At 42.0% G+C, this 13,758-nt stretch overlaps 1 protein-coding gene across 3 annotated transcripts in view; it reads right to left on the bottom strand.

Moving 5' to 3' along the window:
• The window catches only part of LOC124369945 (vacuolar protein sorting-associated protein 16 homolog), a 55,208-nt gene extending 50,837 nt beyond the window's left edge, over positions 1-4,371 (bottom strand). For all 3 annotated transcript variants that reach the window (XM_046828147.1, XM_046828146.1, XM_046828148.1), the window contains exons 1-3: positions 4,137-4,371; positions 2,056-2,245; positions 452-580 (exon numbers count right to left, since the gene is read on the bottom strand). In XM_046828147.1, coding sequence (XP_046684103.1) covers positions 452-580; positions 2,056-2,245; positions 4,137-4,192 — 375 coding nt within the window. In that variant the 5' untranslated portion in view covers positions 4,193-4,371. The remainder of the gene's footprint in view (positions 1-451; positions 581-2,055; positions 2,246-4,136) is intronic.
• Positions 4,372-13,758: the final 9,387 nt, after the last annotated feature.

Below are 13,758 nucleotides of genomic sequence, written 5' to 3'. Positions count from 1 at the left end.
TTGTACTTGATCATAATTTTTGTTAGATATCAATGCTCAAATCACACAATTACATGACACACAATTTTGCTTAGACTAAACAATGAATTGGTTATTCAATAATTATGCACAATATACAGGTATTGCAATTTTGTAAATATTTCAACACACAAACAAATAATACATATTAATGTTTGATTATTTTTTTCAAGAGCGAAATTTCTCATAAATGACTTTGTTCTAAAATGCAATGATTATCCAAAGCTGCTCTACAAGAACAAAAAATGATTTCAAAAATCGTTAAACTCTGCTGAGCTAAATAAATTATAGCCTGCAGATAGAAGATATTTTGCTTATTCATAGATTAAATGTGCATCAAGTGTATTATTGTACTGAAGATTATTTGTTAAAAATCAGCCAAACATTCAGTTGTTGTCATCTGTGACTTAAAGAGATTGTGAAAGTGACAAACCTTGCCCATGCTGAAGGTGCGCTGATAGTTAGCAAACATGTCGTAAACTAGAACAGCTCCATCTCCCTGTACGCAGAGCAACTCCTCAGTAGTGGACCAGCCTAGCTGGAGCACGTTCCCACTGTTCCACTGGAAAATACATATGAATAACCATCACTTATGACACTGGATACAAAGTGGTATAAAAAATGTTCCCGGACTGTATTTGCCATTTGCTTTGGACGCAACTGTACAAGCAACACACAACAACAAAGCACAACTTTTAGACATAACCTAACCACTCACAACGAAACTCGGCAAAATGACTCAGCGGCTATTGTGGCAGAGGCTACTGGCACACCGGCTTGTACAGTTGCGTCAAAAAAAGGCAAGTACAGTCTGGGAATTTTCTGATACCATCTCGTACAGACTGTACAGATTTAAATTTTAATTACTGACAACCGTTTTTCCCCAGCTAATTAATAACCTTAATAAATTTTGCCAGGGTTAAATAAAGTTTAAAAAGTTACAGCAACAAAATACGGGAAACTCGTTTCTATAAGAACAAAATGATAAAACATTTGAAAAAAGAATGTTTTGGAGAGTTTCATGATTATTATTTGATGACAATACAAAAAAGTATTATAATGTGTAGAACCAAACATAACATTTATTATTTGTTAGTAATAACTACCGGACAATATTTTCTAAAGCTATTTTAGAAGATTTAACACCCTAATGATTTTTATGATACAATCATACTACAAAACTCACATAATATTGTGGACTGTGAAAATAACCTTTACCTTAGTGGTTTGAAAAACCTTTACGATGGTGTCAAACTTATTCCCAATCACCACTAAAATCTTTGATAGTCCTTAGAATGAGTAACAGTTTTCGCATCCTAACTATCCTCACTGCACCATGCCTGTAATCTCGTGTTTTCAAATATGGATATTATTGAGCACCATTGTAAGTCAATGTTTTCAATTTTCAATTTACACTTTCAGTCTCAGATCCAATGTTTATGAAAACTGTTGAGTTTACGTGAGTTTCATTGATTCCCATGATTTCTTGAGATTGGTTACGAAAACAAGAAAAATATTGCAAACAGTACTGTGGCATTTTACAGATTTCCGCGGTCAGGTTATGAAATTTTCAACACCGTTTCTTAGAGAGCATCTAAGAGATAAGACAAACATGTGTATAAATAAAATGTGAATCTATTTTGTAGCGTCGAAAATTTCATGATGAGCCAGAGTAAAATCATGGTTTGGTAATTGGCTTTTATATAATTGATACACATTAGTATATTACATATATACAAACATCAGTTGCTATCAAATTACCAACCCATACTCTTTTACAATTTTTAAATGTGTGCAAATGCACAAGCTGGATGTAAGAGGGTTGAGCATTTGACTTAAGAACTTTCATCAGTACTTTTAACCTTAAACACTGTACTGTACCCACTTACCCCTTTATCTGATGAGTCAGATATTGGCACATGCCAAAGGCCTATAGTAACAAACAGAATAGGAACAAAAAGGAAACAGGCCTTACTTGAAAAATAATTGTTTGTGGGAGCTATAACCAAATATGCAATAATCTCGATAGACTCTTACCACAAACGTTGATATTAAACGGCCAGATGAACTGAATATTGCTATAACAGGTTTGCCACTACCCTGGATCTTCACCACTTTGGATCTGTCTCGCATAACCGCAATGGGGCCACCGTTGGGAGCACATGTCAGTACAGAAGACTCCAATGAGACTTCGCGTTGCCATGACATGGAATATACTTCAAACTTCCTGTAAATAATAGAACTATTAACATACTGTATTTAAACATGTTGCACAATAGGCCTAGGTAATAACGTGCAAACCTACGAAATTACACTACCATAGCCTACTGAAGATTTCTTGTTTAGAAAAATGGATCATTGTTACAATTTTCATAACTCCAACTTAGCATAAAAATAACAAACGAATATAAAATAATTGGTCAATAGGTCTAGAACTATTTTCATTAAGTATTCATAACATGTATTTAGTAATATGAGTACTCAGTTAAATCCCAGTAGCTGCTTACAGTCGACGGCTCGAAATTTCAATTATTAGCTAAACAAAATTTAATTGCTATATTTGACCAATATTAAAATTTAACTTATTAACACAATCTGTCTCACAGCACTGGTCAAGGCAATGTTTTAATTTTGCAAAATAAAGCTCTCAGAATATTGACTAACTCCTGGTTACAAGAATATTGTGAGCCCTTGTTTGTGGAAACAGGTTGTCAATATGTATATTTATGAAATAATTAAGATTGTGAGAAAAGATAATGATAGTTTCAAGTCCAGGTCTGATGTCCACGTCCACAAAAGTATCACCAATACACTTGCTATAAAATTGTATAATAAGCTGCCAATGTGCCCGGTAGAAATTACATGTGATAAGATGTTCTCTGACTGTTTAATTAGCTGAAACTTCATCCTATGTATTATGTTGACGAATTTCTTGAATGTAAAATTGTTTTTTAATTTAACAGGCCTGTTTTGTAATTTTAATATTTGGTTTTAGTTATTTGCTATATATCCTTTGTTACCAAACTTGTTTTTATCTAAAGCCTCTATTCTAGTTAGTTTAAATTATTACTTTGTTAACTTATGACTTTCAAAATTTTATATCTGTTGTTGTCTTATTGATTATTGTTATTTGAGATTTTGTTATTTTATGTTGTAGTTTAACATGTTAGAATATTACTTGAACAATGAGGATCTGTCAGTGGCCTATGCACTGTCATTTTTTGTTGTCTGCTTCCTTTTTTTTTTGGATTTCATGAACTGTATACCACTTCTGTTTGTAGGATTAGTATTTTTATAATTGTTGACGAGATCTATTGCAATTTTGATAATTTCTTAATTCTAAATAAATACCTTATCTTATCATGAAACTAATACTGAGATTGGCTGGCGGAGTTGGTGACATGTTACCACAGTAACTTATTAATGGAATGTAATATCTCAACAGGTTATTGTGTAATAGGTCATTGCCAAATAACAGTACTTTCCATCTCTAGCGGCCATTACCATATACATGATTTAACTTTGTTTGAAATAACTTAGAACAACAATGTCGAACTGAAATACGTTATAGACTTTTAAGATTTTTATATTTAAAAGAAATATAAGCATTTTAGATTATAGAAAATAATACAACTTTATTGATACAATGTTTGAGCAATTTAGTACTTACAATTACTTTACAGTGTAAACATGTCAGACAACATTTGAATCGTTCTAATCGATAGTTGATTCGATTGTGGTAGTGGTTGTTTATCATACTGCAGCCAAAAAGGAACTATTTGAACGTTCTTACAGTACTGTTTGCGGCCATCAGTATGGACTCTGACAGCCTATGCCAACGGAAACAAACAAAAATCAATTCTTCAAGATAGTATCTATCATTAAATTAGTCTTACTGTTATTCAGGAGGAGAATGAAAGTAATTACACCAAAATAATTATTTGCCACTCTATCCCAATTTCATATTTACCAAAAAGAATAACTGTTACATGTCTGATTCACATGTAGCTAGGCTTGTACCAAGATTAATAAGGGATAATTCAAGTTTGTTTCCCATTTCATATTCGATAAATTATAAATAAACTATAATTAGATTAAATTTTACTAGCCTCACTTACCGATAGTATCCTCCTTTGCTACTTGGGTACCAATCAGCTATAAGCAAAGCTGTCATTGTGTACAAAGAAATATAGCATTAATTTTTCTCTGTTGTATAAATAAATAAACATCTACGTTTTCACTTAAGCTAATGGAATTGAATACATATAATTACAGAATAATAAACTATAAATTATTTAATGGTCATGCACCGTTCTAAATTAGTCGTGTAAACACTAAACAGCAGTGTCAAACTGTCCATGGATTCCATCCATAGAAAGAACTAATCCTCTGACACGAATCCTACTCTGGTTCATGAACTCTCCTAACCTAGTTCCTGAACTACTACTAACCTAGTTCCTGAACCAGTTCATTAAAAAAAACTAAATTAATTTTTTATTTGAAGACAAACGGAACAAATACAAAACAAAATGTATATAATATACTTAGCTGGCATTCTAAAACTATAAAAACTGATTCCGTGGCTCCAAAAATAAGCCTGGTCTAAGAATGATTGTAGTAATGTAATATGTTAGTCTATGTATTGAATGTGTATTAGAGAGTTTATCAATATCGGCTCATACATTTTTCAGGTACGGCCATCCATAGATTTTTTCAGCACATAGCTCCGAAAATAGGTCTGGTTTAAGAACGAGGGTAGTAATTTATTACTGTAAACTGTGTATGGAATGTGTATAGAAACTTTTATCAAAATCGGCTTATACGTTTTTTAGGTACGGCGAAATAGCCTAGCTGTGGAAATATAATATAGCTCGGAAAATAGGTCTGGCCTAAGAATGAGAGTAGTAGTCTAATATAATATAGTAGACTATGTATTGAATGTGTCTACAAAGTTTTACCAAAATCGGCTACGTCATTTTTGAGGTACGGGACCATTTATGGGGTTTCTCAGAACTTGTCTTGTTAATTGGATATAGTCCCGAAGATGGTCGTCAAAAGTGGCGATTATTATCATAAAAGTATAATTTGTTCATTTAAAATCTGTATTAAATTTGTACTATTCATCATCACGTTAATAAATTAACATATATTTTGTATGAGTTAAGTTGATGAACTAGGATAGGATTCACGTAGGAACTAGGTCCGGGGACTCGTTCTTCCTATGGTTTTTTCCATTCTGTGCTTGTATTTTTCCTACTTGGGTTTGTTTTATGGGTTTCTATTGGTTGTTGTTAGGTACAAACATGTATGTTTTAGAATACTGTTAGTAAAGTGTGGGGAAAAAGAAGCTAATGGTTTTGGGAGTGGGAATAATGTTGGAGAAATCCAAAAGTCCGAACCCACTGAATTAAGCACACGTAAGCTGTTTTTGTGACTTGTTTTTTTTGTAGCAGTGTACGGTCCCACTACCCTCATAAAAGTAATCTGGTCAAAACAAAAATGTCCTGCGTACTAAAATGTGTTCTGAAATCACTCCCGTCTGCTGATTTAATCATCGATTGACATAGACAAAATGACACATAGCGCCCGTTATTAATGTATTACAGTACAGAATTGAAGTTTAATGTAATGATATGTTACCAATTTCAGTAACAAATATATAACCAGTTATTTTGTAAAGCCCCGTAAAAAACAAAATGTAATAATGAGTACACAATTTGTTATTTTGAAAACATGGAAATTATCAAAAGAAAACCTACATATCTACATATAGCAATGTATAATTACGTGAACCACTATAATACCATAATCCAACTATCAGTTTTTTTTTTTTTCATAACGATACTAATAAACGTTTATATTTATATAGGAATTTTATGTCTACTTTAATAATATACTTGACAAATGTTAGTAGCAAGTACTTTACTTCAGTAAGTAATGAAAAATACGGGATTATCTAGAGAAATCTACCTATAGCAATAAATTAATACTGACCCACTATATCCTATTTAGTAAATTTTGCTATTACACTGAGCCGTCTTGTTTCAAACAGAATCATGTCCGCTGTGTTTCGTAGTAATATTAATCATGTGCAGACTAGCTAAACTGGTTAAATGGTTATGTTGAGCCAACTATAAGTGATGCCAATTTGTAGTTTCATAGCGTACTTGGTCAGTCAATAACACCTCAGCTTATAGGAGTCGTCAAAAAACCAATAATTACCAGTAGTACATTAATCTAAATATACATTATGTCACAGTTTTGCTCGGCGTTAGCAAGGCCAATGATACGTTAAGACGTGTTCAAATGGAAAATTGCAACTTGTTCCTGATCTCAGACGCTGTGATCTCCCAGCTATATTCAACTATAATGCCAGGTTGTCTTACCCATTGGTTGATACTACTAATGCGGAAACGCTTTTCAGTCACTTCTGTGTTGAACTCAGAAATGCTAATGAATTGCCCATATAAAAAAATAGGCACAACCTTATTTCCTCATTGGTTTTCTAATGATTTGGAAGGGGTCTAGGAGACGGGCTGACCTTAGTTCGGGTTCATCCCAAATGAACTGGGAAAGTACCTCTCCAGGGGCGGCACCGCCCAAGGTGGTCGCTCAAGACCGAAGGGGGATCCGAATCCAACCATCTAACCAATGGTTGGGCCCGGATAAACGCTATTCAGCGTCCTGCTTGAGGTGGCCCTGCAACACCCCAGGATCTAGGGTAGTGTCTCGAGTGTGCACTCTGCGCGGTGACGGCCCTCGGCGCCGCAGTAGTGGTGCCAGTCCCGGGGTCCGCCTGGAATCGCACCACACACACTTGTTTTTGACTGAGGGCACCCCAATCACGGTGTTGTGAAGCCCCGTGCCTAAGGGATGCATGGCGCAGGGGTTGTGCGTCGTAAACGGAGCCCTTGGGGGGGTTGGGCGCCCCCCCAAGCGTAAATAGCCTTACCTGGTCATGCGGGGGCTCTGGCTGGGTGCGGACTGTTATTTCCTCGGTACTCGTGGGACCTTTTATGGAGTCTTTTAAAAAAATAACCAAAAAAACACCAACAGATTTAGATCTGGAAGAACTGCAACGGGCAGTTGCATCCGGCAACCCAGGCCTTGGATGTATCTGCAGTTCTTCTAGCGCTACCCACCATCGACGACGATGTAGTACTCGATGATGCAAGCGGAAGGGTTGAGTCCATGGGACACAGACACTGGAGCATGTGGTAATGGACTACAACCTTAAGCTCCCTTTAAACTGCGCAAGCGGTTGGGCGATGGAGCAGAAAAAGGCCCTCGGCACCTGGCTTCCGGACAGTCAATGGAGGAGGCAAACGGGCAAGAGGTCGGCCAATGAAAGAAGAAAGATAAAAAGACGACAGGCAACCGGAGGCAACTGCAGGTGCGGGTCCTCTACTCCTATTGGGAAGAGAGGGCGCTCGGGCGGTTCTTCGGCGGAAAAAAAACCCTGCCGAAGAGGCGCCCGACCGCACCTCCTGAGCAAGCAGCGCATGCGACGAGTACCAATCCCTCAACGGAGGAGGGGTTGGGAAGAAACATTCAGGGAAGTTTCTGAGGGACATAAGCTAGTCTTGGTCCCTGCTAACTTTCCTGAGAGGCGCCTCTCAGAGGAAGAACTATGGAACTTCGGGGGCGCATTCTCGACGAGGTACTCTCAGCAGAGGGTGTGTGCCTGCAGTTCAAAAGGTGTTTCCCCGAAAGTACGAAGGGGGAGCTGGGCTCCGTCACATGCTCTGTAAATGACGAGACCAGGGATTGGCTGCGAGGTCTGGTCGGGCTCCTAGGGGGCTTGGGGATCGGTGGCCCTGGGGGAATAGGGGTGATCTGTGGGGACTACAAAGACCTCATAAGATCTACCAAGGTCTTGCCTAAGGGTCGATGGTCCATGGCCAGGGAAGGACTCTGCGACCAGACCGCATTCTCAAGGCCATTAACAAACAGAAATGGCTGGGATCTCTGTGTCGGAATGGAGGGGTTGTTGGAGATGTCCACACGGGAGATTCCAGAACTCTTGTTATTTTTAATAGATGAACAGTCTTCAACCACTCTTAAGGGGAGGGGGCTGGAGGGGGTTGTGTTCATTGGTGTGAGCAGGTCCAGCTGAGGGCGCGGGGTGGGGCGGGTTGATCATGGGGATCAAAGGTTCTTTCAAGATCAACCCTCAGCACAAGGCTGGCCTCGGCTCTGTATTCTGCAGACGCTTCCTGGTCGGGAAGATTTTTCACGTGGCTCTGATACAGGTTGGATCACAGGGAAAATGGCTTTCTCTCTGAATGACAGAGCAAGGTGAAAAATATTTAGTTCCTACAGGGAGAAAATGCCAGGACATGTATTTGTTTGTAAGCAACAGGAGGAAAAAGCATTCCTGTTCTGGAACGTTTTGTTGCAGGGATCTCGCACACGGTTGATGGTGGCTCTGGTACTGCAGCCCTGCTAGCATCATCATATCTGCAGGTATTATGATGCGGAGGGCTCAGGAACAGGCTGCCTTCAATGGTGGACCATGTGGGAGGATTCAGGCTGAACTGGTGGGTGGGATGCTACTGCCCATATCCCAGACAACGAGGCGTGGGGCAGCAACCCACACCTACAGGTAAGTTGATTGGCTGTCATAATGTCCCGTACCATTGATCGCAATTGCGGAGTGCCCACGTTGCTCACGAGGACAAGAACTGGTGCAATGTGGACCATGTGGGAAGGGGGGGGGGTGGTAATGGGCCTGGTTCGATGGCATTGCTGGCAGGTGGTCTGAGCCTTGACCTCTCTGATATCAGATGTCACAATCGTAGTTCTCTAGAAGATCGGTGGAACAGATGTGGAAAAAGTCAGTATAGGAATCCGCAGGAACACAAAGTTATCGCACAAAGGACAGGGGACGGCTGGACCATGATGTCCACTAATGGGAAACGGATGCGGATACATGGCTTGCATGTGACGCAGCCTTCCCTCTCTGATCATGCTCACATCTGTTTAAGATCGGTCTCCTTCGAACAGATGTGGAAAAAGTCTCAGCTTGCCCGATTATAACAAAGGAACATCTAAACTGGTGGATCTAAAGGCCTCAGGGATGGTCAGGGCTCTGATGAGACCAAAACTTGATTCACAGCGCTGGTCAGGCTCTCTGCACTGACAACCGAATTGTGCTGAGGTTAGCCTGGAACACCTTGACGTCGATTAAGCTCTTCCCACGAACGGCTGCTATTTATAGGCAAAACTCTGGCCGCTTGGTAGCTTGGACACCTTCAAGGTGCTCTTGCACTGCTACAACCGGAAGATCAGTACGGCAAGAGGTTGGGAAAGACACTCTGCACCGATATTGACAGTGTGCAGAACAACCAAGCAAAAAAGTTGGGTAATTGGGTTGTCTCAAGGACGATCAGGTCTTCAATTCAGTGAGCGGACAAGTTCTGAAAAGTAGGATTGATGGAGAACCACTTCGCCTACGGGCTCCTTGGGGTGAGGGTGAAACCACCCGAAAGTGAGGGGAGACATGCGGGTGACGCGCACTCATCTCTCAGTGGAGTCTGGCGCACCGTATTGTTACCTTGAGTAGGATTGAGTGGGCTATTAACACTCATTTCAGATCCTTACAAGGCTCACTGGGGGCGACGGGAGAACGGTAACTCATTTTGCTTGCGGGGACGGGGTGAGACCCGGTTCTTGGACATTCTCCTTCCGACAGCTGTGCAGACTGTTCAGAGCCTCCGTGGCTCTCAGGTACATCCCACTACCCTGGAGAGTGTCCAGAGTGGTGTTCATACCACCGAAGTCAGGGGGAGGGCGGGCATGGATCGGCCGAAGTCTTTCAGGCCAATATGCCTGTCCTCCTTCCTTCTCAAAACCATGGAGAAAATGGTTGCCAGGTTTGTTTTGGGAGGGAGCTCTTCTGGAGCGACCTTTGCATCCTAACCAGCATGCCTAAACTCCAGGAAAGTCATGCGACTCGGCCCTGCATCAATTGGTATGCAGGATTGAGAAGACGCTGCTGGCGGGAAAAAGAGGTAGCCATAGGAGTCTTTTTAGACATTGAAGGTGCCTTTGATAATACAGCCACTCAGGGCGATTAATCAATGCGGTCTCGGGGACGTGGCGTTGATGGTCAGGTGTGTGTGACTGGATAGGGGCCCTTGCTCACGGACAGGGTTGTTGTTTCAACCCTCATGGGAGCAAGTGTTAGTGCAAAGGCTACGAGGGGCTGTCCGCAGGGCGCGGCGTTCTCTCTCCTCTTCTGTGGAACCTGGTTGTGGATGACCTGCTGAATTCTTTGAATAGCAGCGGTGTCTTTGCACAAGGGTACGCAGATGATATTGTGATTCTTGTGAGTGGCAAGTTCAACACAACAATCACGGAATTGACCAATGCTGCTCTGAACATGGTGGGAAAACTGGTGTGATAAGGTTGGCCTCACCGTCAACCCCACCAAGGCTTGCCGTGGTTTGCCTTTACCAGAGGCGACAGATGGAGGGCATTGGTCCTTTTCTATTTAAAGGCTCACCCGTTGAGCTGAAGCCTGAGGTCAAGTACCTGGGCGTGATCCTAGATAGGGTTCTAAACTGGGGACCTCATCTAGAAAGGGTCATTGCCAGGGGTAAAGTGGGTCTCTAATGCAATGCAGACGTGTGATAGGTGGTGCCCTGGGGACTGAAGCCGAGGCTCTTGTACTGGCTTTATGTTTTCCCGTGGTCAGACCTGCACTAATGTACGGAGCTGTCGTATGGTGGCCAAAAATGGAAGCCAAAAACGGTGGTAGCACGTTTGGCAGGTATCCAAAGGATGGCCTGCCTCGCTATCACAGGGGCCTTTCCTAGTGCGCCAGGCGCGGCTCTGGACTGTTGTGTCTTAATCTCGCCCCCTGGACATTGTCATTCGAGCTATGGCCAGGAAGAGTGCCTACTGTCTGCAGCAGACGGGATTCTGGTCGGGCTGCAGCGGTGGGCACTGCAGAATTAGCACTCTGATACAGGAGGATGTTTTTTGCATATGATCTCTAGATCAGATGTCCACAAAAGTTTTCCCTTTGACAAACCCTTTAGGATTATTTTTGCCCTCAAGGATGATTGGTCAGAGGGGAAGCAACCTCTTCCACCAGCGGAGCTCGAAATGGTACACAGACGGGCCTCTAAAACAAAAAGCGGCACAGGTGCTGGAATTCTGGGAGTGAGACCATGTAGGGAGCTGGTGGTTCCTATGGGTCCGTATCCGACAGTCTTTCAAGCGGAGGTCGCAGCCATTATGGAATGTGCTCGTGAGAATCTTCGTCTGCGATATAGGGGCAAGACGATTAACATTTTCACGGGACAGTCAGGCAGCGCTGATGGCGCTGGATTCTTGCGCAATCAAACAAACCAAACTGGTTTGGGATTGCTATCAGAACCGTTTTCCTCCCTTGCCGCCAGAATCAACAATGTAACCGTTTGTTGGGTTTCCTGGTCATAAGGGGATTTTCTGGGAACGAAAGAGCGAAAGATTGCCCTGATGCCCTGGGCCATCCAGGGGCTCAGCAACAATTATGACGGGCCCTCAACCATTCTGCGTGTGTTCCAAGGTGTGAATCCTCTAGGGTTGTCTCGAAATGGATTCGGCGTGGAGCATGGGAGAAGGTGGAGAGGTTGCATCCGGGTTTGAGAGTGAGTAGAAATGGTATTACAGTCACCTTCCTCCAAGGTGGCCTCGGACCTTCTCTCATTAACAGATCAATGTTCTTCCAAGGTCATTGGTCTCATTACGGGGCATGGTCACCTGAAGAAGCATCTACACAGAGTTGGTATCCCTTCAGGAGGATCCGCTCTGTGGAAGGTGTAATGAGCAGGAGGGGAGACTGCTGAGCACCTGCTCTCTTGATTGCCCAGCAATAGCAAGAGAGCGGTATGCCATCTTTGGTAGCTTGAACAGGGGTGGCGAGTTTTCCCAGGAGGACTTGATAGGTTGTTTTCGGCGCGGTTTGTTTGAACTGCTGAAGTTGTAGACTGGTAGTCCTCATGGTGTTTTCGGGGTGCGCAAAAGGCCCTTGAGGCTTAAGTGCATGGCAGTAGGCCCGCCCCAAGGAAGAAAAAAAAAAAAAAAAAAAAATGATTTGGGAAAAACTGATTATTCAGAAGAAGCTATCTCACAAACGTTTCAAGGAAACCTCTGATCCTACTCAATACGCAGTCTTCCAGCGACTAAGAGCCCAATGTACTGTTCTTGTTTCTCAGTGTCGTCGTAAGTTCCTGGATCGCTTCAACGATTCAGTATCGAACAATCCTAAAAGTTTTTGGAGCTATGTCAGTCAACAGAGGAAAACATCGAACATACCTAAGATGATTCGTCATGAGGAATCGGTTGCAGAAGATCCTGAAGAAATTTGCCGTGTTTTTTGCCAGCTACTTTCCTATTATTTTTAGTAAAACTCACGATGATCCTCCTGTCAACCATCCGCGTAAGTTCGAAGTCTTAACAACCTGATGCCTTTCAGTTGAGGCCATCGAGCATAAGCTTAACCAGCTAGATCCAAACAAAGGGGCAGGTCCTGATTCCATTCCTCCACCGGTGCTTAAATATTGCAGTGCGGTGATTTCTCCTCATTTATATATTTATTTCAACATATTCTTCTCCAGAGATATGTTTCCAGACTGCTTAAATACAGGATACATAGTTCCAATATTCAAATCTGGTGATCGTACCCTTGAATCTAATTACAGACCGATTGTTATTTTAAACACATTGTCGAAAGTTTTTGAGAGTCTGGTGTTAGATGGACTTTAATTTGAGCTTAAACACCTAGTAGTGCCGCAGCAGCAAGGCTTTCGCTCCGGGAGACCCACAACCACTAACCTCATAATTTTTCAACACTATATTACCTCAGCATTTGCAAGAGGTCGGCAGGTAGACTGCATTTATCTGGATTTCGCCAAAGCCTTCGACCGGGTTAGTCACAAGCACCTACTGACTAACTTTGACTCTCTAGGATTCTCCAGTTCTCTCCTGCAGTTCTTCCAATCCTACCTTCAAGGTCGAACGCTAAGGGTGAGGTGTGGTACCGCTATTTCTCACCCCGTTAGTGCTGAGTCTCAAGTTCCTCAAGGGTCACATCTAGAACCTTTCAACCTGTTTATCAACGACATTGGTGATGCCCTGACCGCCCAACATCTTCTATTTTTGCTGATGATGTGAGGCTTATTCTGGAATCTTTCTCGGACCATGATGTGGGCCGTCTCAGGTCGTTATTAAGGGCAGTGGAGCACTGGTGCTTTAAAAACTCTAAGGACCTGAACATATAAACATGTTCAGTTATGACCTTTTCCAGATCTCAGAATCCACTTTTCATGATTATTACCTTGGCAGCGAACTTCTCCACAGAGTCTGGAAGATGAAGAACCTTGGTGTCGTAACTACTTCAACTCTCAATTCCGATGAGCATGTGCAGGACAGCAAATTCCACGTTTGGCTTCATCTTTCGTTTCTCTAGGGAGCTGCATGTCGACTCTCTAGTAAAATTGTATAAGACACTAGTGCACCTACTCCTGGAGTACAACTCTTCTGTGTGGGCTCCGTATAAATCTACGCTCATATTGGATATCGAGAGAGTCCAGGTCCGTTTCATTAGAGTATTTGGCTGCCGAATGGGATACTACCTTGAAGTCCCTGTACCACTGCTGAAGTCTCACTTCAATCTTCATGACTTAGACATTCGCAGAAGGATTCAAGACTCAGTTTTCCTCATGAAGTTGATCAGTGGTGTTGTGGGCT

Source organism: Homalodisca vitripennis, chromosome X (assembly GCF_021130785.1).
Source record: "Homalodisca vitripennis isolate AUS2020 chromosome X, UT_GWSS_2.1, whole genome shotgun sequence".
Classification (NCBI taxonomy): Eukaryota; Metazoa; Arthropoda; class Insecta; order Hemiptera; family Cicadellidae; genus Homalodisca; species Homalodisca vitripennis.
This window is presented reverse-complemented; position numbering and strand designations above follow the sequence as displayed.